Source organism: Schistocerca cancellata, chromosome 2 (genome assembly GCF_023864275.1).
Source record: "Schistocerca cancellata isolate TAMUIC-IGC-003103 chromosome 2, iqSchCanc2.1, whole genome shotgun sequence".
Taxonomy (NCBI): Eukaryota; Metazoa; Arthropoda; class Insecta; order Orthoptera; family Acrididae; genus Schistocerca; species Schistocerca cancellata.
Window position 1 is genome coordinate 975,214,531 of NC_064627.1, and position 25,332 is coordinate 975,239,862.

General features: G+C 44.7%; 1 protein-coding gene across 1 annotated transcript in view; it reads right to left on the bottom strand.

Annotated features, from left to right (window-relative positions):
• The window catches only part of LOC126162950 (L-threonine 3-dehydrogenase, mitochondrial), a 273,596-nt gene that overhangs the window by 156,532 nt on the left and 91,732 nt on the right, over window positions 1–25,332 (bottom strand). Inside the window, exons 2-3 of the mRNA XM_049919785.1 lie at window positions 18,341–18,520; window positions 4,094–4,207 (exon numbers count right to left, since the gene is read on the bottom strand). Coding sequence (XP_049775742.1) covers window positions 4,094–4,207; window positions 18,341–18,509 — 283 coding nt within the window. The 5' untranslated portion in view covers window positions 18,510–18,520. The remainder of the gene's footprint in view (window positions 1–4,093; window positions 4,208–18,340; window positions 18,521–25,332) is intronic.

The following is a 25,332-nucleotide window of genomic DNA, read 5'->3' on the forward strand; positions in this document are numbered from 1 at the left end:
ACAAAAAACTGAAGCAAGCGTACGGTGAAGATGCACTACCCGTGGAGCAGTGTTTAGCTGGTCCAACGACTTCAAAGAAGACCGACTTGTCTGTGTTAGGCAAGGTGGGGCCTGTGTTTCAGGCTTCTACTGTGACTGACGTTCTACGGATCGGAAGATCAGTTTGGATTCCGTAGAAATGTTGGAACACGTGAGGCAATACTGACCCTACGACGTATCTTAGAAGGAAGATTAAGGAAAGACAAACCTACGTTTCTAGCAAGGCAAACCTACGTTTCTAGCAAGGCAAACCTACGTTTCTAGCAAGGCAAACCTACGTTTCTAGCAAGGCAAACCTACGTTTCTAGCAAGGCAAACCTACGTTTCTAGCAAGGCAAACCTACGTTTCTAGCAAGGCAAACCTACGTTTCTAGCAAGGCAAACCTACGTTTCTAGCAAGGCAAACCTACGTTTCTAGCAAGGCAAACCTACGTTTCTAGCAAGGCAAACCTACGTTTCTAGCAAGGCAAACCTACGTTTCTAGCAAGGCAAACCTACGTTTCTAGCAAGGCAAACCTACGTTTCTAGCAAGGCAAACCTACGTTTCTAGCAAGGCAAACCTACGTTTCTAGCAAGGCAAACCTACGTTTCTAGCATTTGTAGACTTAGAGAAAGGCAAACCTACGTTTCTAGCATTTGTAGACTTAGAGAAAGGCAAACCTACGTTTCTAGCATTTGTAGACTTAGAGAAAGGCAAACCTACGTTTCTAGCATTTGTAGACTTAGAGAAAGGCAAACCTACGTTTCTAGCATTTGTAGACTTAGAGAAAGCTTTTGACAATGTTGACTGGAAAACTCTCTTTCAAATTCTGTAGGTGGCAGGGGTAAAATAAATGGAGCGAAAGGCTATTTACAATTTGTACAGAAACCAGATGGCAGTTATGAGTCAAGGGACATGAAAGGGAAGCAGTGGTTGGGAAGGAAGTCAGACAGGGTTGTAGACTCTCCCCGATGCTATTCAATCTGTATATTGAGCAAGCAGTAAAGAAAACAAAAGAAAAGTTCGGAGTAGGTATTAAAATCCATGGAGAAGAAATAAAAACTTTGAGGTTCGCCGATGACATTGTAATTCTATCAGAGACAGCAAGGGACTTGGAAGAGCAATTGAACGGAATGGACAGTGTCTTGAAAGGAGGGTATAAGATGAACATTAACAGAAGCAAAACGAGGATAATGGAATGTAGTCGAATTAAATCGGGTGATGCTGAGGGAATAAGATTAGGAAATGAGACACTTGAAGTAGTAAAGGAGTTTTGCTATTTGGGGAGCAAAATAACTGATGATGGTCGAAGTAGAGAGGATATAAAATGTAGACTGGCAATAGCAAGGAAAGCGTTTCTGAAGAAGAGAAAATTGTTAACATCAAGTATTGATTTAGGTGTCAGGAAGTCGTTTCTGAAAGTATTTGTATGGAGTGTAGCCATGTATGGAAGTGAAACATGGACGATAAATAGTTTGGACAAGAAGAGAATAGAAGCTTTCGAAATGTGGTGCTACAGAAGAATGCTGAAGATTAGATGGGTAGATCACATAACTAATGAGGAGGTATTGAATAGAATTGGGGAGAAGAGGAGTTTGTGGCACAACTTGACTAGAAGAAGGGATCGGTTGGTAGGACATGTTCTGAGGCATCAAGGGATCACAAATTTAGCATTTGAGGGCAGCGTGGAGGGTAAAAATCGTAGAGGGAGACCAAGAGATGAATACACTAAGCAGATTCAGAAGGACGTAGGCTGCAGTAGGTACTGGGAGATGAAGAAGCTTCCACAGGGTAGAGTAGCATCGAGAGATGCATCAAACCAGTCTCTGGACTGAAGACCACAACAAAAACAACTGTGACTGAAGTCAACACCAACAAAACTGTTATGATTGTCCTTGAGGATCGGCGGATAACGCTACGTAAACTCAGGGAAGTGCTGAGAAATATTTTATATGGCAGTGTCTTTACGACTGCGCATGATCAACGCTGTATGATCCGTGTTGTGCCCGTTGGATGTCACGTCTATTGATTCGCGAACAAAACGCTGTGCAAATGGAGTCAATCGGTGAGGGGGCGGCGGGTGGAATAATTGTTGTTATAAAATGTTTTGTTTTTCTCGGCCGATTAGCAACATATGTGGGGCGGCGGGTGGAATAATTGTTGTTATATAATGTTTGGTTTGTAATGTAGAAAAGTTGCATTTCCCGGCCGATTAGCAACATATGTGGGGCGGCGGGTGGAATTATTGTTACATAAAATGTTTCCTATTATTTATTTATTTAATGCTGTTGTTTGCCGTTCTCAACACTGGCTCTCTAACTACAATATTGGCAACCAGAAAGTGATTAGCAAAACGTGAAGCCTGTAATTAGAATTCCTAGTGCCCACTTCATCTGAGAAATACACTTATAACTACAGCTTATAGCTCTGAGGAATTAGGAGATTGTCTGGGATTCATAATCAAAAACGATTCTCTCTAAAATGTTCACTATATTCTGAAAGTCACAGACCAAAAAAGTATCCACACAAACCAACAGCCAGAGCAGTTCAGAGTTTAATGCGCTGATGCAACTATAACTGTTCAAATTAAAGGTTTAAGTGAATGCTCGCCATAATTTGATGATAATGTTCATCAAACGCCACGCTAAATAATGGTAGAATGTTTGTCCCGCAGCGGCACGTGAAAATACGACATACGCAAACTGAAGATAGATCATTAAAGTCATCCCAGAATTAGCACTTCACTCGAAAACGATTTCATGGTTACGCGTATCCCGAGTAACTTAATATGGCATCCGAGGCTGTTTATAGCAATGATACCGATGCGACGCGTTTCCCAGCACAGATGGTGTGCTAATCAGCGTCTGGAGAGAACTGGGGCCTTATTCTCTAGCGCAGCGTTCTTATATATAAAGCCGCGGTGCGGACGGCTAAGGGAACGCCTGAACAAATCGGCTCTCCCGACTAGCCGCTGGGCTAGTAATGCACCACTTTATGTTATTGAATAAATCATTGCTTCCTTTGCTGATGGCCGATGAAGCTCTCAATTTAAATGTGCAATCAGCACACAGGTAAGTAATCATAATAAAAGTCTGACGTGGCTAAGTCAAATATTTTGGGCGAGAGAATTAATTTAATGACACTACATGCAGTAGACGAGCTCTGAACTTGCCCTTTGGAGATACGCTATCACTATAGTTTTATAGTTATTGAATTGAAACTTCTCACATCTTGATGATTATAGCGGATCTCCCTTCTGCTTATATTTAAACATCCTAGCCTTATTTATTCGCCTACTTAATCTATCTTGCTTCCTTAATTTTTAAGACAAAAACCAGAAAATCATGAATTTCAACTAAAATTTTAATTTGTGAGATCCAGAATACTGTTTCTACTAAATTATTATGAGAAAGGAATCTAAATATAAATTTTTAAGTTTCTAGCTCTTTTCTGTTGCGCCAATGATTTTTACAGAAAAACATCCAAATTTCGAAAATGGTTAAAGTTATTGAACTGATATTCAACACATATTGATTTAGTATTACTCCTGACATGCTAGAAACGTTTCAGGTTATTTACTTGATTTTTAAAGTATTGCGCAACATTTATGACGTCAGAGCTAGTTACAGTGGACTGGCTGGCACACAATGGAAAGACTGATGTGAATTTTATACGGCGTGAGTAGGCTGCTTCCCTACACCATCACTAAAGGCAAATCTTCGGGGCATTCGATTTGAGAACTCTGAAGCAGCGCTCAAGAAAAGTGAGGCAGTTCTCGAGAACCTGAGAAAGAATAGCCTGCACCATGTGCTCGAACATTGGCAGAGACACTATGAAAACACATTCAAGTAGGAGAGGAGTATTTTGAAAAATATCATGTAAACATCAGAATGAAGTCATGAACATCTTCGAAAAAAAAAAAAATCAGTCTCAGTCTTTATTGATCAGCCCTCGTATTAAATGAAGTGACCTGATTACTTTTTTGTATTGATATGGCATGTACGCCGCGTATTTTAAGGATTTTTTTTCTAACAATGTAAGCAGAGGCAGTTTCGAGACTGCTTGTGGACTCACCGCATTTGGCGACCTCGTCGCTGGCCTTTATGATGTCGGAGAGGATGACGTTCTCCGCGCCGTACTTGCTCCTCAGGAACTTGGCCAGCTCGGTGCCTAGCTGACCCAGCCCGCCTGCAAGAGAAATGCACGTAATACGTATGGTGGAAACACTAGCTTCGTCTCTGTAAAACGTACGAACAAGCCTCGACCTTTAGTGGGGTTTTGTCAGAGACTAATTTCCATAATCGAGGAAAATTGTATACAAAATGATAATTCAAATAACTACGTGTCAAACAAGATGATACTTAAGCAGACTGTACGGTAGAACGCGTAACACGGCTTAAGTAAAAACGCTGTTGCAGACGAAGATTTTCTTTTCGAGTTTGGCCTGTTCGAAACTTACCAGTTAATATGCAAGTTAGATGTTGTTGTTATGGTCACCAATCCACAGACTGTTATGAAGCAGCTCCCTTCTCTAGTCTATCTCACTCAAATAGTGCAACCTGCATTCATTTGTATCTGATTACTGTATCAAGTCTTGGTCTCCCTCTACAATTTTTTTCCACCCACACTTACCTCAATTACCAAATTGATTATTCCTTTGTGCAACATTATGTGACCTTCCAACCGCTCCCTCCTTTTAATAATATTCTGCATACGTTTCTTTTCTCCCCTTCTCATTAGTTATGCCATCTGCCCTTTTAATCTACAGCAGCCTTCAGCAGCACAACATTTGAAAAGATTCTATTCTGTTCTGGTCTGATCTGTATGTCGCTCACGTTTCACTTCCTTAAAAGTCTACACTCCATGCAAGATATAAATGTGTTCAAGTACATCACAGCAGTAAAGATTTCATATTTTATGACAAAAACATAGAAGAAATACAAAAAACATACAGTCTACATTGAGGATCAAACACTTGACGTCAAAATTAGTAGGCACGTACGCAAATCACCTTTCTCGTTCACACACAAACAAATTTGTTTAATTTCAAATTCTGCGAAATTTTTTACTGTCTTGCGAAAGAGTAAAAGATCTGTGCAACTTATGGGATTCGATTCCACGAACGCAGAAGATGACTGTGATCGTAACGCAGCTGTTATGTCACCTGGCCACCGCCACGACTTATGTATGTTTTCCTGCTCAAGTATATCTATTACGAATGGAATCACTATTCTCCGAATTCAGGGAAACTCTCAGCTTGCAGACCTGTTATGTATAAACAAAATTCCCTATTTTTGGGCGCTGTAACGATCCGGCCAACTCAGAAACGGATCCTTCGCCATGACATTTGAACGTACACTATGTGATCAAAAGTATCCGGACGCCCCCAATAACATACGTTTTTCTTGTTAGGTACATTGTGCTACCACAGATTGCCAGGTAATCCATATCAGCGAGCTCAGTAGTCATTAGACATCGTGAGAGAGAGCAGAATAGGGCGCTCCGCGGAACTCGCGGACTTCGAACGTGGTCAGGTGTTTGGGTGTCACTTGTGTCATACGTCTGTACGCGAGATTTCCACACTCCTAAACATCCCTGGGTCCACTGTTTCCGATGTGATAATGAAGTTGAAACGTGAAGGGACGAGTACAGCACAAAAGCGTACAGGACGACCTCGTCTGTTGACTGAAAGAGAACGCTGACGGTTGAAGAGGGTCGTAATGTGTAATAGGCAGACATCTATCCAGACCATCACACAAGAATTCTAAACAGCATCAGGATCCACTGCAAGTACTGCGACAGTTGGACGGGAGGTGAGAAAACTTGGATTTCATGGTCGAGCGGCTGCTCATAAGCCACACATCACGCCGGTAAATGCCAGACGACGCCTCGCTTGGTGTAAGGAGCGTAAACATTGGACGATTGAACTGTGGGAAAACGTTGTGTGGAGTGACGAATCACGGTACACAATGTGGCGATCCGGTGGCAGGGTGTGGGTATGGCGAATGCCCGGTGAACGTCATCTGCCAGCGTGTGTAGTGCCAATAGTAAAATTCGGAGGCGGTGGTGTTATGGTGTGATCGTGTTTTTCATGGAGGCGCCTTGCACCCCTTGTTGTTTTGCGTGGAACTATCACAGCACAGGTCTGCAATGATATTTTAAGCACCTTCTTGCTTCCCACTGTTGAAGCAATTCGGGGATGGTGATTGCATCTTTCAACAACCATCGAGCGCCTGTTCATAATGCACGGCCTGTGGCGGAGTGGTTACACGACATTGGGAAAACGTTGTGTGGAGTGACGAATCACGGTACACAATGTGGCGATCCGGTGGCAGGGTGTGGGTATGGCGATTGCCCGGTGAACGTCATCTGCCAGCGTGTGTAGTGCCAATAGTAAAATTCGGAGGCGGTGGTGTTATGGTGTGATCGTGTTTTTCATGGAGGCGCCTTGCACCCCTTGTTGTTTTGGGTGGAACTATCATAGCACAGGTCTCCAATGATATTTTAAGCACTTTCTTGCTTCCCACTGTTAAGCAATTCGGGGATGGTGATTGCATCTTTCAACACGATCGAGCGCCTGTTCATAATGCACGGCCTGTGGCGGAGTGGTTACACGACAATAACATCCCTGTAATGGACTGGCCTGCACAGAGTCCTGACCTGAGTCCTATAGAACACCTTTGGGACGTTGTGGAACACCGACTTCGTGTCAGGCCTCACCGCCCGACATCGATACCTCACCACAGTGCGGCACTCCGCGAAGAATGGGCTGCCATTCCCAAGAAACATTCTAGCACTTGACTGAACGAGAGTGGAAGCTGTCATCAAGGCTAAGGCTGCGCCAACACCATACTGAATTGGCTGGCTCTGAGCACTATGGGACTTAACATCTATGGTCATCAGTCCCCCATACTGAATTCCAGCATTAGCGACAGAAGGCGCCACGAACTAGTAAGTCATTTTCAGCCAGGTGTCCGGATACTTTTGATCACAAAGTGTAATTTTTTTTGCAAATGGAACCAACATATGAGCAAACTCTTTCGCAGGAATTGCCGTTTAGTACTCCCTGACTATATTCCGTTCATCATAAACATAAACCTGACGTAAACGAACACAGACGTGAATGATTGGTCAGAAGCCATAGCACACGTACACTGATGTTGTTAAGCTCTTGGAAGCAGGTCCTTCTTATGTATTTGATATCTTATTACCAAGTTTCGTCAAATGAAAATTTAAGATATTCTCATATATTAACAACCATCAACGTTTTTCTTAATCACGCTTTAGCTATGTAGGTTTTTTGTTCAGAAATCGTGTACGGTCGGAGTCTCTGTGCTATTAGGCTTTGTTGTGGCGGTGTTAATACCCAGTATGAAAACACTGAAGGTGCTTACTGCTCCGTAGTGAAACACGCGCGTCGGCACTGTTAAAAAGAACCGAGATAAAGGTTGTTCTTAATTTTTTTCATAAATTTACAGAAAATGGGCTCTGAAATTGCCCGGGTCAATTTATTTGATGCAGTTGTTTAATATAAATGTAGTGGATGTATAGCGGAATCAGTAGCGAAATACACTCCTGGAAATGGAAAAAAGAACACATTGACACCGGTGTGTCAGACCCACCATACTTGCTCCGGACACTGCGAGAGGGCTGTACAAGCAATGATCACACGCACGGCACAGCGGACACACCAGGAACCGCGGTGTTGGCCGTCGAATGGCGCTAGCTGCGCAGCATTTGTGCACCGCCGCCGTCAGTGTCAGCCAGTTTGCCGTGGCATACGGAGCTCCATCGCAGTCTTTAACACTGGTAGCATGCCGCGACAGCGTGGACGTGAACCGTATGTGCAGTTGACGGACTTTGAGTGAGGGTGTATAGTGGGCGTGCGGGAGGCCGGGTGGACGTACCGCCGAATTGCTCAACACGTGGGGCGTGAGGTCTCCACAGTACATCAATGTTGTCGCCAGTGGTCGGCGGAAGGTGCACGTGCCCGTCAACCTGGGACCGGACCGCAGCGACGCACGGATGCACGCCAAGACCGTAGGATCCTACGCAGTGCCGTAGGGGACCGCACCGCCACTTCCCAGCAAATTAGGGACACTGTTGCTCCTGGGGTATCGGCGAGGACCATTCGCAACCGTCTCCATGAAGCTGGGCTACGGTCCCGCACACCGTTAGGCCGTCTTCCGCTCACGCCCCAACATCGTGCAGCCCGCCTCCAGTGGTGTCGCGACAGGCGTGAATGGAGGGACGAATGGAGACGTATCGTCTTCAGCGATGAGAGTCGCTTCTGCCTTGGTGCCAATGATGGTCGTATGCGTGTTTGGCGCCGCGCAGGTGAGCGCCACAATCAGGGCTGCATACGACCGAGGCACACAGGGCCAACACCCGGCACCATGGTGTGGGGAGCGATCTCCTACACTGGCCGTACACCACTGGTTATCGTCGAGGGGACACTGAATAGTGCACGGTACATCCAAACCGTCATCGAACCCATCGTTCTACCATTCCTAGACCGGCAAGGGAACTTGCTGTTCCAACAGGACAATGCACGTCCGCATGTATCCCGTGCCACCCAACGTGCTCTAGAAGGTGTAAGTCAACTACCCTGGCCAGCAAGATCTCCGGATCTGTCCCCCATTGAGCATGTTTGGGACTGGATGAAGCGTCGTCTCACGCGGTCTGCACGTCCAGCACGAACGCTGGTCCAACTGAGGCGCCAGGTGGAAATGGCATGGCAAGCCGTTGCACAGGACTACATCCAGCATCTCTACGATCGTCTCCATGGGAGAATAGCAGCCTGCATTGCTGCGAAAGGTGGATATACACTGTACTAGTGCCGACATTGTTCATGCTCTGTTGCCTGTGTCTATGTGCCTGTGGTTCTGTCAATGTGATCATGTGACGTATCTGACCCCAGGAATGTGTCAATAAAGTTTCCCGTTCCTGGGACAATGAATTCACGGTGTTCTTATTTCAATTTCCAGGAGTGTATATTCCGTTCATCATAAACATAAACCTGACGTAAACGAACACAGACGTGAATGATTGGTCAGAAGCCATAGCACACGTACACTGATGTTGTTAAGCTCTTGGAAGCAGGTCCTTCTTATGTATTTGATATCTTATTACCAAGTTTCGTCAAATGAAAATTTAAGATATTCTCATATATTAACAACCATCAACGTTTTTCTTAATCACGCTTTAGCTATGTAGGTTTTTTGTTCAGAAATCGTGTACGGTCGGAGTCTCTGTGCTATTAGGCTTTGTCGTGGCGGTGTTAATACCCAGTATGAAAATACTGAAGGTGCTTACTGCTCCGTAGTGAAACACGCGCGTCGGCACTGTTAAAAAGAACCGAGATAAAGGTTGTTCTTAATTTTTTTCATAAATTTACAGAAAATCGGCTCTGAAATTTCCCGGGTCAATTTATTTGATGCAGTTGTTTAATGTAAATGTAGTGGATGTATAGCGGAATCAGTAGCGAAATACTACTACGTAATGGATGTATAGCGTAATCGGTAGCGGATTAGACCGATAATCTCGTGCTGTACGTCACTTGCTTGTTAAAGTCTCACCTTAATTATCCTTTCTTCCATTCAATTTGAATACACACAACTCGTAATTGTAAAATTCATTATCATTTGTTATAATAATAGACGTCTTCTTGTTTCTAATTTCATATTGCACGTGAAATTCCTGTTTTCATTTCGATTATAAATTCTTAATTATCTATGTTTAATGAAAGATTGTTAATAAATATTACTTAAATTAAGAAAACATAATTTAATTTTTTAGGATAAAAGTGAAAAACCAAATACTCCCTATTTGGACATGTCCATTGTTTTATACCACAGATGTAGTTTCACACGAACCAGAGTGATAACTGTCATAGAAACATGAAAAACAATCATTTTCACAACTACGAACGCACCATATAAATGCATAATTTTTACATTTGCCCCTGTCCATAAAAATATGAACCCAACAGAACTGACCTGGAGCCAAGTTAAGGGATCTGTCGCGTGATATAACAAGACTGTTAAGCTGACAGACGTACTGGAACTAACACAACCAGCTTTTTCACATGTCACCGCCAAATGGTGGAGAGTTATAGAATGTCACCTCGTTAAAGAAGAGGAGAAAATGCAGCGCCTGGATGGCTTCGTGGATTGCGTTGTCGATCGACTCGTTACTAACGTAGCAGATCACAGTTCCAGAACTGAAATGCTCTTCTCGGATTCGATAAGGAATGAGCTAAGAGATTACCAGACGACTGACTGTAATTAACACCTTCAGTGGGTTCAGTATTCAACAACACTGTGAAACCCCTGCAGTGTGCTTTTGCATCACGCATAGAAAAATTACTCTTGTGTTAAGTTAGGAATGTTCACCACTCTTGCTTGTGATTATAATACTATGTTAGGTGAGAAGGATCTCATTTTATGCTTTCCGTCTGGTCACCTAAGAAGCGTGAGGTAGTCTGGAGTTCTGCCGAATATTATTTCATTCTCTTTAAAAATTTAATGACATTCGAAGCATTATTATTTGTCTGCTCGTCTCTTTGTACATCTTAACTGCTCACGCCATTGCGGGTTAGTTGGAGCAGCTGGCTGGCCCGTGTTATCCAAGTTAGATGCGCCCGCATTATCGCTCAGCCTGTGTGGGTGTAACACAGCACAAAACGTATACTTAATGATCGTACTTGATTGTACTGGACACAGCTTGGCTTCCGCTCCACTGTGAAACGAAATCCAATGACATTCAAACAAACGCTGAAGAATAGATGGTGTTATGTTTACGTCAGGTTTATTCTTATGATGAGCACATTATAGAAGGATAGTAGGCCGATGCCCTTCGAAGTCATTCGGTCTCTGAGTGTGTTCTCTCGTTGTCAAGTGTACGTCTACAACTACATATAACATATAACGGGACTTCAAAAAGTAGGTTACACATTGTTATGCCAGGCCAAGTAACTTCTTGTTGAATGCCGCACTACACTTCAAAGTCATATAGATACAGGACATTGTTCTTCAGTGTAGTCGACCAGTTTCTATAAACAGCAGTTGGAACGTTCTACGAATCGTTCAATCCCGGGCCACGAAGCCATACGAGAACCGCTGTGTGAATGTCCTCACCGTTGGAAAATGTCTTTAAGCTTGTCGAAAAAATGGAAAGCGCATGTTGCAAGATTTGGACTTGCCGATCAGCATAAAAAAAATGGTTCAAATGGCTCTGAGCACTATGGGACTTAACATCTTAGGTCATCAGTCCCCTAGAACTTAGAACTACTTAAACCTAACTAACCTAAGGACATCACACAACACCCAGCCATCACGAGGCAGAGAAAATCCCTGACCCCGCCGGGAATCGAACCCGGAAACCCGGGCGTGGGAAGCGAGAACGCTACCGCACGACCACGAGATGCGGGCCGATCAGCATCACCACCGTCTGTGGTGGCCTTGGCCAAGCATTGCATCACACGTTGCGGTTTCTTCCCATATCAATAGCGCATGGAGAGCAATACAACGACTGCTTAAATATCTTTGTGTCCGCTTATAGTTAGTCTAATCTCGCATTTGCAGTCTTTACGGAAGCGATGCGTAAAACAAACCCATGTCCATTCGTGCCGCCATGTTTGTATGCGTTTAATGAACCCTGTTAGTCCTGTTTGATATAGATCCCACGCACTCGAACAATATTCTAAGATGGGGCATACAAGTGCTTTCTAAGCAGTCCCTTTTGTAGATTCACTGCCATTCCACGTCCCTACAAATTACAGGGTGGCGCAAAATAGACGTTAGAAAGTATTTGTCTCCTGTGGTTTTAATGTGCGCCGTAAATGATTTCCCTTGTGATATAATTTTTCTGTAGCTCTGAAAATTCTATACCTCTCTCACCGATGCCCCAATTCAATTTTCAGAATGGATGCACTAACACTGTAACAGCATTTGTTGATCGTAAAGACATCTTACTCAAATTCTGGATGTATCGATGTGATGAGGCGTGTACTCAACAGCACATCTAGTCCAAGAACAGCACAGTCTGGAGTGACCATTTCTCGATGAGATTACAGCACAGAATTCTCGTCAAATTGTGATGACAAAATTTAAGCATCCTCTCATACAGATTTTGTGTGATGTTTTCTCTATCTTTTAACAGATTGATGAAATGTTTTGAAAAGACCGAATCCCTACATGATTCCACGAAAGGCCAGTCAGAACGACCGACCTCAGGTGTAACCCTGAAGAATGTAGAAAGAGTGCAAACCTGATTCAGTGGGGAGCCCACTGCATCAGCAAGACATGCAGGACAACGACTGAGAATGTCACGATTGTCTCTCTGTAGTATCATAGATCGATACGACCCCCACCGGCGTCTCACAGCTTGTAACGGAAACACACGTTTCCGACAGACGCCGATATCGGCCGCGTGCGGACCTAGCGGATCCAATGACGCGCGCTGACTGGCCTTCAATGGCTCCGACTACGAATGCCCTCCGCCTCCGCGTTATAGGATGGCCGGTGGCAGCTGTACGCCCAGTCGCAGAAACAGTTTTAGACAATCCTCAGCCTCTGTCATCTTTCGATAGTTCATTCGTGCATTAGTAAGGGGAGCCACAAACTGCGTGACACTTTTTAGTTTACTTCGTGTTGTAGCTGGACTTCATTGCTGTTTGTTGTTTTGTAATGTTTCTTCTCAACGCCTGGAGAAAGCTACATGTTAAGTAAAACTTCTGTTTGCTGTATTACTTGTTGACTAATAATTTCTGCTCCTGTCCAGATTCCCTATGGCAACAGCTGCTGCACCTGTCCTTACCGTTTTGTACAAAGTAGTACATAGCACTCTCCAGAGGATAATGAAAGAAAAACTTCACCTTTTCCGTCACAAAATTCAACAGCTCCAACCTCTGAAGGAGATGGATGTGAAGTGGCGATATTCTTTTGGAAACCAGGTGATTGAGGCATTTGAAAATAGAATAGCCGATACGGATCAGATGAGGCTTAGTGATAAGATACACTTCCATCTCCGTGGGTCTGTCAACTAACAGAAGTGACATCACTGGGGTTCTGTCAATCCACGCGTTAAAGCTGCTGCTCAACCTCATCAGCAAAAAAGTCACTGTCTGGTGCGCTGGCAGTACACAACGCATTATTGGGCCCATTTCCATTGAGGGACTTGTCACAGCGGACAAATACAGACAGGTACTGGAACGTGAATTTGTACCGACTGCAAGACACGGCGCAATGCTCCGAAAGGACAGTTTCATGCAGGGTGGAAGACGTCCACAGCAAGTGTAACAGCCAAGTGCAAATTTTTTCAAACTGAGGTTCGGTATTTAGGACATATGATTAACGGACAGGGTATCCAACCCTCGCCGTCACATCTCCGCGTGATTAGACTTGCCAGCACCCACGAACTTGAAAGAACTTCAGTCTGTGTTGCGCAAAACTACATATTATGTTCAGTTTATACCAAATGCAAAAAAAAAAACAAAAAAAAATCAAATGTGTGTGAAATCTTATGGGACTTAACTGCTAAGGTCATCAGTCCCTAAGCTTACACACTATTTGACCTAAATTATCCTATGGGCAAACACACACACCCATTTCATAGTAAAAATACAGCAACCAGCCACTTTTTAATGCGTTTTATTAATGCCAATATGCATTTCGGGTTTGCACCCATCTTCAGCTGGCAAATTACATGGATCTTCAGTTACTACACTAGTACAATCTCCACAGCAGTTTGGATGCTGCAGCAGGCCTGTGCAAAAGCAACGATTCCAATCATTTACTTCAATTTCGCGAGTTTAAAGTTACGCACTATCAGTTGTTCATTTTACTAACATTCTCCTCTCCTTGTTTTTTTTTTCTTGACTTTTCTTCTTTCTTGCAACAACACAAACACTTTTTATCACGTATTTTACACAGGCGCACTGCGTTATCCGCCATGTTGTCGACTGACAGTTTTTTGTTTACATACAAACGGTTTATCTATGGACAGAGTTATATTTTTCGAAAGTTTTGAGGTTATAAGATAAGCTACTGTTTTCTAAACATTGACTTGGGTGACAGAAGTATTCTAAGTACAATGTATACAATTTTTTTTGTAGTATTGAAGATAATAAACTAACATAACACATTTATACAACGGATAACGCAGTGCGCATGTGTAAAATACGTGATAAAAAGTGTTTGTGTTGTTGCAAGAAAGAAGAAAAGCCAAGAAAAAACAAGGAGAGGAGAATGTAAGTAAAATGAACAACTGATAGTGCGTAACTTTAAACTCGCGAAATTGAAGTAAATGATTGGAATCGTTGCTTTTGCACAGGCCTGCTGCAGCATCCAAACTGCTGTCGAGATTGTACTACTGTAGTTACTGAAGATCCATGTAATTTGCCAGCTGGAGATGGGTGCAAACTTGAAATGCATATTGGCATAAATAAAACGCATTAAAAAGTGGCTGGTTGCTGTATTTTTACAATGAAATATCATTATCCACGGCCACGGAGCTCAACAGTCCATTATATTTGGACAAATTGTTACACACACCCATGCCCGAGGGAGGACTCTAACTCCGCCGGGACCAGCCGCACAGTCTATGACTGCAGCGCACCAGACCGCTCTGCTAATCTCGCGCGGCTATACCAAATGCAGCGCAGATTGCAGCGCCTTTGCATCACCTTAGGCGTAAGAACGTTCGTTTTGTTCGGTCTTCGGAATGTGACTCTGCTTTTCACAAGCTCAAATCTGCTTTGTCGAGTGATCGCAGTTTGATTCCTTTCGATCTCTCCAAACCAGTTGTTTTGGCTGTCGATGCATCTTCTCACGGCATCGGAACGGTTCTCTCGCTGAGGCTGCCGTCACGCCACCGCCGTCGCCCACGGAGGTTGTTGCTCCGCCTCCTCATCCGAGCATACCCAGTGGCCGTGCGTGTCCTATGCAGGTTTTCAATGGGTCGTTTACCTCGCCCTCTCGCGAGCAATTCGGGGACGCGGGTGGGCGGCACGCCCCCGCAATTCCGCTGTTCGCACCCTCACTTGCGCCACCACCTTCCGTCGGAAGACCTACTCAACGACGGTGCGCCGTTTCAGTGGGAGGGCTGTGGTATCGACAGTGCCACTACGAGAGCGGAAAATCTCCGCAGACCACAGCGCCCTCTAGCCGACGCCGTGCAGCTCTACGAGCGCTGCTCCACTTTCGCCCAGTTCGTGAAGAGCAGACGCCCGAGAACCATAGCTTGCTATTGAGACTCTCTTATCTGGACTTTGACTGCACACCTACGTGCTCATCACCCAAAGTTATGTAATATGTTAGCATATGTTTATACTATAGTAAAACCACTTTTACTTTACTAGCAGTACCGACGTGTTTTACCTCACCTCCTCCTACTCGCTTCCTTCATTCGGCCAACCTTTCAGTTTCCAGGAGCAGACCCACACGTCGTCTTCCAGGCGAGATACAAGAGAATTAGCTATTCTATTTGCATACCACATACTCTTTGCCTTCCTAATAACATTTTTAACCAAAAAATGGCTCTCAGCACTATGGGACTTAACTTCTGAGGTCATCAGTCCCCTAGAACTTAGAACTACTTAAACCTAACTAAGGACATCACACACATCCATGCCCGAGGCAGGATTCGAGCCTGCGACAGTAGCGGTCGCTCGGTTCCAGACTGGAGCGCCTAGAACCGCTCGGCCACTCCGGCCGGCCATTTTTAAGCACCTTACAATACTGTTTGTAATGGCCTACTGTAGGTTGATTGTGACTACTTCTAACGTTTTGATATAATTCCCACTAGTCAGCCACCCTGGCTGCCTAATACTGCTAGTACCCCGTTTAGAACACTCTAATGGAAAACAACTCTCAAAGAGCATAAGAAATATATTAAGGAAAGCGTTGTATTTATCATCTATGTTATTGGCACTATAAACATCCTGCTACTATTGTTCCTTGAAAAGGTTTAAAAAACTCTCTACTGATGTTGGATTAACTTGTTAGTGTTAAAATTTGTGCATCATGGTCTGAAAGGCCATTCACGCTTTTACTAACAGATTGCCCATCTAGTAATGAAGAACGAATAAAAATATTGTCTATGGCTGTGCTACTGTTCCCCTGCACCCTAGCTGGAAAAAACAGTCTGCATCAGATCATATGAATTTAGGGTATCTACCAACATTCTTTTTCTTGCACCGTCATATACTTAATTATATTGAAGTCAGCACATATAACTAATTTAAAAAATAAAAAAAAATCTCACGTAGTCCACATTCGTCATTGTGCTTTCGATAACTGTCACAAATCTCATGGAATCGCAGGTCACTGCCCCCACAGCACCGCATTGCCCCCACCGATTTGTGTCCGTGGCGAGGTGGATGTTTCGAGCGTAGGCCTATGCTCAGAGGATGGCAGTGTATTGGGTATGACCATTCATCCAGTGTAATCAGAAATTCAGTTCATCCGACCAGGCAGCAAGTTTTCATTGATTTATGGTCCATTCTCGTGAAACAGTGCCCACTGCAACCATAATTGACGATTTCGTTGGGTCAGCTTGGGAACATGCAGCGGTTGTGTGCTGTGGAGTCCCGGGCTCAACAACAGTGTGCTCAGAAAGAATTGTGCCTGCACCAGGGCTGTACTCTGTCGCCAGATCTGGCAAAAAAAAAAGCCTATCCTGCTTCACAGAGCGGGCAAGCCCCTGACCTCCACGATATGTGACGAGACACGCACAGCCAACACCTTGCCACGTACTAGTGGTTTAATCGTCCCTTTCTGTAAATGCTTACGGCAGCAGCACGTGAACAGTCAACCAGCTTCGTCGTTTATCAGGTGCTCATTCTCAGGCGCCGGGCCATAACAACCTACCCTTTATCAAAATCGCTTATCTGTCTTATGCCAGTGGATTTACTCATTAGGGTTCGTACCTCACTTGACTGATTCCCCATTCATCTCTGCTCTGCTTATGCGGGGTGGTTCAGCTGCCCCTACCGATGTCGTTTTGTGGGATCTGCACTACGTCAGTATCAGGAATTGGACCCAGACAGACGACAGCCGTGTAATCGATATCAGTTTCCTCTCAGAGCTTTGGGTAAACGGAATCGTACTGCCAAAAAGACGTACAAGTGAAGATTGACCGTGAGTTGCACGGGAATACACTTGCAGATAGACGGCGCGCTAAACGGAAGGGGCTGCTCACTAAATTCCGAAATACGATCTTCGCCGAGGATGTAGAGCATATATTATTACCACCAACTTTCAAATCGAGCTATGAACACCATTCAAAGATAAGGGAAATTAGAGACTGAGGCGTTCAGACAATCGTTTTTCCCTCGTGCGATCCGCGAGTGGAACAGGAGGGGGGGGGGGGGGGGGAATATGACTTTGGCTCGAATTGTGCCCTCCGCCACACACTGCTTGGTGGCTAGCGGAGTATATATGCAGGTGTAGACGTATTTTAGGACCGAGATGTGTCGTACTTCTGCCGTACTTATCCAAGCGTCTCCGATCATTCTTTGTGTAATTAGCGGTGAAGTCATTCACGTTTTGGATGTCTCTGTAAGTTTATTTTATTTATAGTACTTTATCTTTCGCAAATGGTTCAGAAAAGTTGCCTTATACAATCTGTTTCACCGCCGGCACGAAAGTAACAGGTGATATCAAAATGAGAAGTGTGGAAGAGAAAGTTTCCTGTATATAAAAAAAGGTTCAAATGGTTCTGAGCACTATGGGACTTAACTTCTGTGGTCATCAGTCCCCTAGAACATAGAACTACTTAAACCTAACTAACCTAAGGACATCACACACATCCATGCCCGAGGCAGGATTCGAACCTGCGACCGGAGCGGTCACGCGGTTCCAGACTGAAGCGCCCAGACCGCACGGCCACACCGGCCGGCTTCCTGTATATAACTCTATAAAAAGATTAATATCTGACTCGCTGCGTTAATGCGCTAAAATAGCTTCATAAACAAAATTTGTACATTAGGTATAAGATGTCTTGGTTTACTCCACCAATTAATCTGCGATAGTTTGACAACGCGCTTCGCCGCTCCAAAGCGAAATTTCCAACAACACTGTTGTCTCATATGGGGTTGGTATGGGCAGCTGAATCATTCTGTGTGTTCTCCTTACTTTGTGACGTGCCCTCAGCGCCACCAGTTGGCATTTAATCTTGTGTTGGGCAGCGTCACAATGTTCTGAGTCATCAGTGTACACAAGTGCGAGAATTAGACTGAGGCAGCACTTGTGTATTTTCTTTTGTAAACGAACATTTGTACATACATGTAAGGCACACGGAGACGCTGTGGCCACTGACCTGTGATGAGGATACGTGGCGGGTGCCCGGCAGCAGAGCATAAGTCCCTGGTGGCCTGTTCTCTGGACGGCTCGCTCCTGGCCGCCGTCACCGCCGCCGCCCCCAGCAGCTTCCGGCAGCTCCTCGCCGCTCTCTTCGTCGCTGCCGCCAGCTGCCCAGCCAGCCACATCACCGCCTCTCCTGTTGACATTGCATCAACAAGCACGTTACTTCCCGGTTGCTGTCTGTCCGAAGGAAGCAAGGAACGAACGAAGACAGAACGATTCCACACCTAAATCTACACTACTGGCCATTAAAATTCCTACACCAAGAAGAAATGCAAATGGTAAGCTGGTATTCATTGGACAAATATATTATACTACAACTGACATCTCATTACATTTTCACGCAACTTGGGTGCATAGATCCTGAGAAGTCAGTACCCACAACAACCACCTATGGCCGTAATAACGGCCTTGATACGCCTAGGCATTGAGTCAAACAGAGCTTGGATGGCGTGTGTAACGCCGGAAATGCATAGCCTCCTATTTCCATCTGCTGCACTATAAATTTTGTTCCTTGTTTTGTTACCTGCAGATATGACATTTCTGTGTCTTTATATATTGTAATTGTTTTACTGTTTGTATATATATATATATATATATTGTATATATATGTTGCTCGGCCACCGTTTTCAATTGGTGACAGGTCTTGGGAATATGCTGGCCAGGGCAGCAGTCGAACATTTTCTGTATCCAGAAAGGCCCGTACAGGACCTGCAACATGCGGTCGTGCATTATCCTGCTGAAATGTAGGGTTTCGCAGGGATCGAATGAAGGGCAGAGCCACGGGTCGTAACACATCTGAAATGTAACGTCCACTGTTCAAATTGGTGTCAATGCGAACAAGAGGAGACAGAGACGTGTAACCAATGCCACCCGACGCCATCACGCCAGGTGATACGCCAGTGTGGCGGTGACTAATACACGCTTCCAATGTGCGTTCACCGCGATGTCGCCAAACACGGATGCGACCATAATGATGCTGTAAACAGAACCTGGATTCATCCAAAAAAAATTACGTTTTGCCATTCGTCCACCCAGGTTCGTCGTTGGGTACACCATTGCAGGCGCTCCTGTATGTGATGCAGTGTCAAGGGTAACCGCAGCCATGGTCTCCGAGCTGATAGTCCATGCTGCTTGCAAACATCGTCGAACTGTTCGTGCAGATGGTTGTTGTCTTGCAAACGTTCCCATCTGTTGACTCAGGGATCGAGACGTGGCTGCACGATCCGTTACAGCCATGCGGATAAGATGCCTGTCATCTCGACTTCTAGTGATACGAGGCCGTTGGGATCCAGCACGCCGTTCCGTATTACCCTCCTGAACCCACCGACTCCATATTCTGCTAACAGTCATTGGATCTCGACCAACGCGAGCAGCAATGTCGCGATACGATAAACCGCAATCGCGATAGGCTACAATCCGACCTTTATCAAAGTCGGAAAAGTGATGGTACGCATTTCTCCTCTTTACACGAGGCATCATAACAACGTTTCACCAGGCAACGCCGGTCAGCTACCGTTTGTGTATGAGAAATCGGTTGGAAACTTTCCTCATGTCAGCACGCTGTAGGTGTCGCCACCGGCGCCAACCTTATGTGAATGCTCTGTAAAGCTTGTCATTTGCATATCACAGCATCTTCTTCCTGTCGCTTAAATTTCGCTTCTATAGCACGTCATCTTCGTGGTGTAGCAATTTTAATGGCCAGTAGTGTACATCTAGGTATGCCTACATACTCCGCAAACGGCAGTAAGGCATACGGTAGAGGCTACCTCGTATAACGGGCAGTCAAGTCAAAACCGAGCACCTGCCACAATGTGACCGTGGAATGGTTCCTTTCAAAAGTGAACATTACACGCATTACAACATTTACCCCACTGGGAGACGAGTCGATCAAATCCTGTTTCGTAGAACGCGGTCGGTCCCTGACGGATCCAAAACGGCACCTACTCCTGCACTTCCTGGTCTGACTGAAACCGACGTCCGCGCATGTCTTCTTCCATGTCGCGAAAGATGTGAAAACCACACAGTGAAAGATCCGGACTGTACAGATGACGTTGCATTGTTTCCCAACCGAATCGCTGAAACTTAGCTTTCGCCCGATTAGCAGTTTGTGGCGGATATTATCGTGCAGTAGGAAGATTCCGTCCGACAGCATTCCTGGGCGTTTTGACTTTACGGTGCGTCGCAGTTTCCGCAGTGTCTTCATAGCGCTGCGCGCTGATTATGATTCAAATGGCTCTAAGCATCATGGAACTTAACATCTGAGGTCATCAGTCCCCTAGACTTAGAACTACGTAAACCTAACTAATCTAAGGACATCACATACATCCATGCCCGAGGCATTCGAACTTGCGACCATAGCAGCCGCGTGGTTGCTGATTATGGTTCCACGCTCGAGTAGCAAGAGCAGCGTGCACTTGCAGTTAGAGAAAAAAGTCATCATGGCCTTACCGGAACCCGTGGCGTGTTTCCACTGCAGCGAGGGAAAAACGACGGTTTATATGCCTCCGTACAAGTCCTAATTTCTCTTATCTTGTCTTCGCGGTACTTACGCAGAATGTTCGTTGGTGGCGGTAGAATCGTTCTGCAGTCAGCTGCACATGCCTGTTCTCTAAATTTCCTCAATAGCGTTTCAGAAAAGAACGTCTTCTCTCCAGGGATTCCCATCTGTGTTTACGAGGTATCTGCGTAACACCCAAGTGTTAATCGAATCTCCCGCTAACAAATCTAGCAGCATGCTTCTGAATTGCTTCAGTGTCATCCTTTAATCCGATCTGGTGGGGATCCCAAACACTCCAGCAGTACTCAGGTCTCGTTGGTTAGTTGTGTACAGGCTAAGGAACCAAGCTACCCAGATCATCTCTCCTTAGTTCACAAAACAAACCTTAGGAGGCGTAGTGTCACCAGCTAGTAGTGAAGGTCACCTGGTCGCGTTACTGTGATATGTAGTTATGGTAGGATCGAGGCGTTCGGGGCAATAACGAAGCCTGGAGTTAAAGTAGTTGCGTAGGACGTAAAGTGGATGTTGGGTTGGGTCGGTTTCTGTATCTATATCTATACCTATACTGCACAAACCACCTTTCGTGTGTGGCATAGGGTACATGGTTTACTACTGTCACCCCCTCGCCCTCCCCCTCCCCCGCCTTTTCCTGTTCCTGTCGCGAATAGTGATCGGGAGGCACGATTGTTGTTAAGCCTTCGAGAAAAATCGAGTCTCTCTGATCCTATCGTCATCGTCTAATCGCGAAATATGTATAGCATGAAACAATATATTGGGTGACTAGTCTACGAATGTTCGCTCTCGCAATTTTAACAGTAAACTACGCCGCGGTGCACAGTGCCTCTCTTGCAACGTCTACCAGAGGAAATGAGTGACGACGTCTCATGCTACAGAAATATTGTCTTCAGACAAATAAAAGGATTTGATTTGATCTTCATTACGCTTTTGCGTTTACTAAGCTAACCTAGCTTTCTTTGGATGTTCTGTATTTCATCTATCAGTCTTGTCTGGTAAGGCTCGCACACTGACTAACAATACTCAAGCGTCGGTCGAATGAGGGTTTTGTTACGTGCTTCCTTCATTGCTGTACTACGCTTCCTGAGGGTTCTGTACCACAGGGAGTATGTAGGGACCCGTCTGGGCTTATCTACAGTGCGAGGCATCCTCCCCTCCTCTCCCCGCCCCCCCCCCCCTCGTCCCATCTGACTCGATGTACGGATGAAACAGTGATGTAATAAAGAGCAACTCCCTAGACCGGTGGATGGTCTGTCAGTACAAGTAAAAGAAGAAGGGGCTAAATGCATATCAAAGATCAGGAGGACAAAGATGTTGATGAAACAAGTTACAGTCTCAAGAAGCATAACTTAATACTTAGCAAAAGAAACAGTAAACTCCAATGAGTATTACGCTGCCGGCCGGTGTGGCCGAGCGGTTCTAGGCGCTTCAGTCTAGAACCGCGCGACTGTATGTAAAGTACACAAGCAGCAAGACGCAGTCAATACCTTCGCTGCGCAGTGCCGATGGTACTGTTACCGACGACTGTGCCGCTAAAGCGGAGTTATTGAACGCAGTTTTCCGAAATTCCTTCACCAGGGAAGACGAATGGAATATCCCAGAATTTGAAACACGAACAGCTGCTAACATGAGTTTCTTAGAAGCAGATACCTTAGGGGTTGCGAAGCAACTCAAATCGCTTGATACGGGCAAGTCTTCAGGTCCAGATTGTATACCGATTAGGTTCCTTTCAGATTACGCTGATACAACAGCTCCCTACTTAGCAATCATATACAACTGCTCGCCCACCGATAGATCTGTACCTGCAGATTGGAAAATTGCGCAGGTCGCACCAGTGTTTAAGAAGGGTAGTAGGAGTAATCCATCGAACTACAGACCTATATCATTGACGTCGGTTTGCAGTAGGGTTTTGGAGCATATACTGTATTCAAACATTATGAATCACCTCGAAGGGAACGATCTATTGATACGTAATCAGCATGGTTTCAGAAAACATCGTTCTTGTGCAACGCAGCTGGCTCTTTATTCGTACGAAGTAATGGCCGCTATCGACAGGGGATCTCAAGTTGATTCCGTGTTTCTGGATTTCCGGAAGGCTTTTGACACCGTTCCTCACAAGCGACTTCTAATCAAGCTGCGGGCCTATGGGGTATCGTCTCAGTTGTGCGACTGGATTCGTGATTTCCTGTCAGGAAGGTCGCAGTTCGTAGTAATAGACTGCAAATCATCGAGTAAAACTGAAGTGATATCAGGTGTTCCCCAGGGAAGCGTCCTGGGACCTCTGCTGTTCCTGATCTATATAAATAACCTGGGTGACAATCTGAGCCGTTCTCTTAGGTTGTTCGCAGATGATGCTGTAATTTACCGTCTAGTAAGGTCATCCGAAGACCAGTATCAGTTGCAAAGCGATTTAGAAAAGATTGCTGTATGGTGTGGCAGGTGGCAATTGACGCTAAATAACGAAAAGTGTGAGGTGATTCACATGAGTTCCAAAAGAAATCCGTTGGAATTCGATTACTCGATAAATAGTACAGTTCTCAAGGCTGTCAATTCAACGAAGTGCCTGGGTGTTAAAATTACGAACAACTTCAGTTGGAAAGACCACATAGATAATATTGTGGGGAAGGCGAGCCAAAGGTTGCGCTTCATTGGCAGGACACTTAGAAGATGCAACAAATCCACTAAAGAGACAGCTTACACTACACTCGTTCGTCCTCTATTAGAATATTGCTGCGCGGTGTGGGATCCTTACCAGGTGGGATTGACGGAGGACATCGAAAGGGTGCAAAAAATGGCAGCTCGTTTTGTATTATCACGTAATAGGGGAGAGAGTGTGGCAGATATGATACGCGAGTTGGGATGGAAGTCATTAAAGCGAAGACGTTTTTCATCGCGTCGAGATCTATTTACGAAATTTCAGTCACCAACTTTCTCTTCCGAATGCGAAAATATTTTGTTGAGACCAACCTACATAGGTAGGAATGATCATCAACATAAAATAAGAGAAACCAGAGCTCGAACAGAAAGGTTTAGGTGTTCGTTTTTCCCGCGCGCTGTTCGGGAGTGGAATGGTAGAGAGATAGCCTGTATGATTGTGGTTCGATGAACCCTCTGCCAAGCACTTAAATGTGAATTGCAGAGTAATCATGTAGATGTAGATGTAGATGTTACCGTCGCAGGTTCGAATCCTGCCTCGGGCATGGATGTGTGTGATGTCCTTAGGTTAGTGAGGTTTAAGTAGTTCTAAGTCCTAGGGGACTGATGACCTCAGATGTTAAGTCCCATAGTACTCAGAGCCATTTAAACCATTTAAATGTTACGCTATTCTGTACGTAAATAAGCACGTCAAATTTCGTTTTGAATATGTAAGCATATAAAACTAAAATGGCTATCATTCCTCTAATTATTTCTTTAATTTCTTGCTTTTTTTCGTCAGTTATGTAAATAAAATAATACTGAAGTTAATATTTCATCACATCACTATAACGTATGTTAAATATGCATCCTTTGAGACATGTAGTACTGTCATAAACATGTTAAATAGTTTCAGAATGTAAGCAAAATGTGAAAGTTTTTCGCCAATGTGGGAGACCACTACTATGCGGTCAAATGCAGGTGACATGTTTTCTCTCATTTCTCTAGCGTACTCTCATTAATCATGCCTAAAGTACACTGTATCGCGTTAAATCTGTTGCGGTTAGGTGAAAAACTGAGGAGGACGTAGCGCTGGTTATATGCATACAGTCCTTGGAAATGGGGTTGCAGCTTCGAAATGCGTTGGACAATAACTGCAAAACCAAAAATGTGATTGAAAACTGAATATTGTTAAATAATAATACCTAACTTAGTTACGGGGCAGCCCACAACTTAATGTCTGTTAATAGCCTAATAAACAAAAAAGGAATCCAAACTTACACAGACCAGTTATCGTTTTCTCAGTGATAGTAAAAACTTTCGAAACAATCATAACCCACAGACTATTAAAATACGCGGAAGTGAATAATATAATTACACTAGAACAAACCGGTTTCAGGGACAACCACAGCACAGCCCACCCAGTTCTACGATATCCAGTAAAGCGACAGAGCATGCAACATGGCAGACACAATAACAGCGCTCTTCTTGGATATCGAATCCGCGTTCGAATGGGTGTGCGTTGCTCTTCAAAACGTACACTTCAGATTCCCTTGCGAAGTCGTGCAATTAATTGCGAACCTCACAGGCGGAGGAAAGTGCAAGGCTAAGCCAGTGATCAGCTATCGACATGCTTTATGCGTATGGCAAGGACACCACAAAGAGCAGTCACGTATCCACTACCGTACAGAATCTATAGAGCCGACATTCCTAAACCGCTAATGAAACTGCAAACTGGTGTCACACTCCAACATGCTGTTGCATAGCAACCCTGTTTTCGGGTGCACTAATAAATTTGC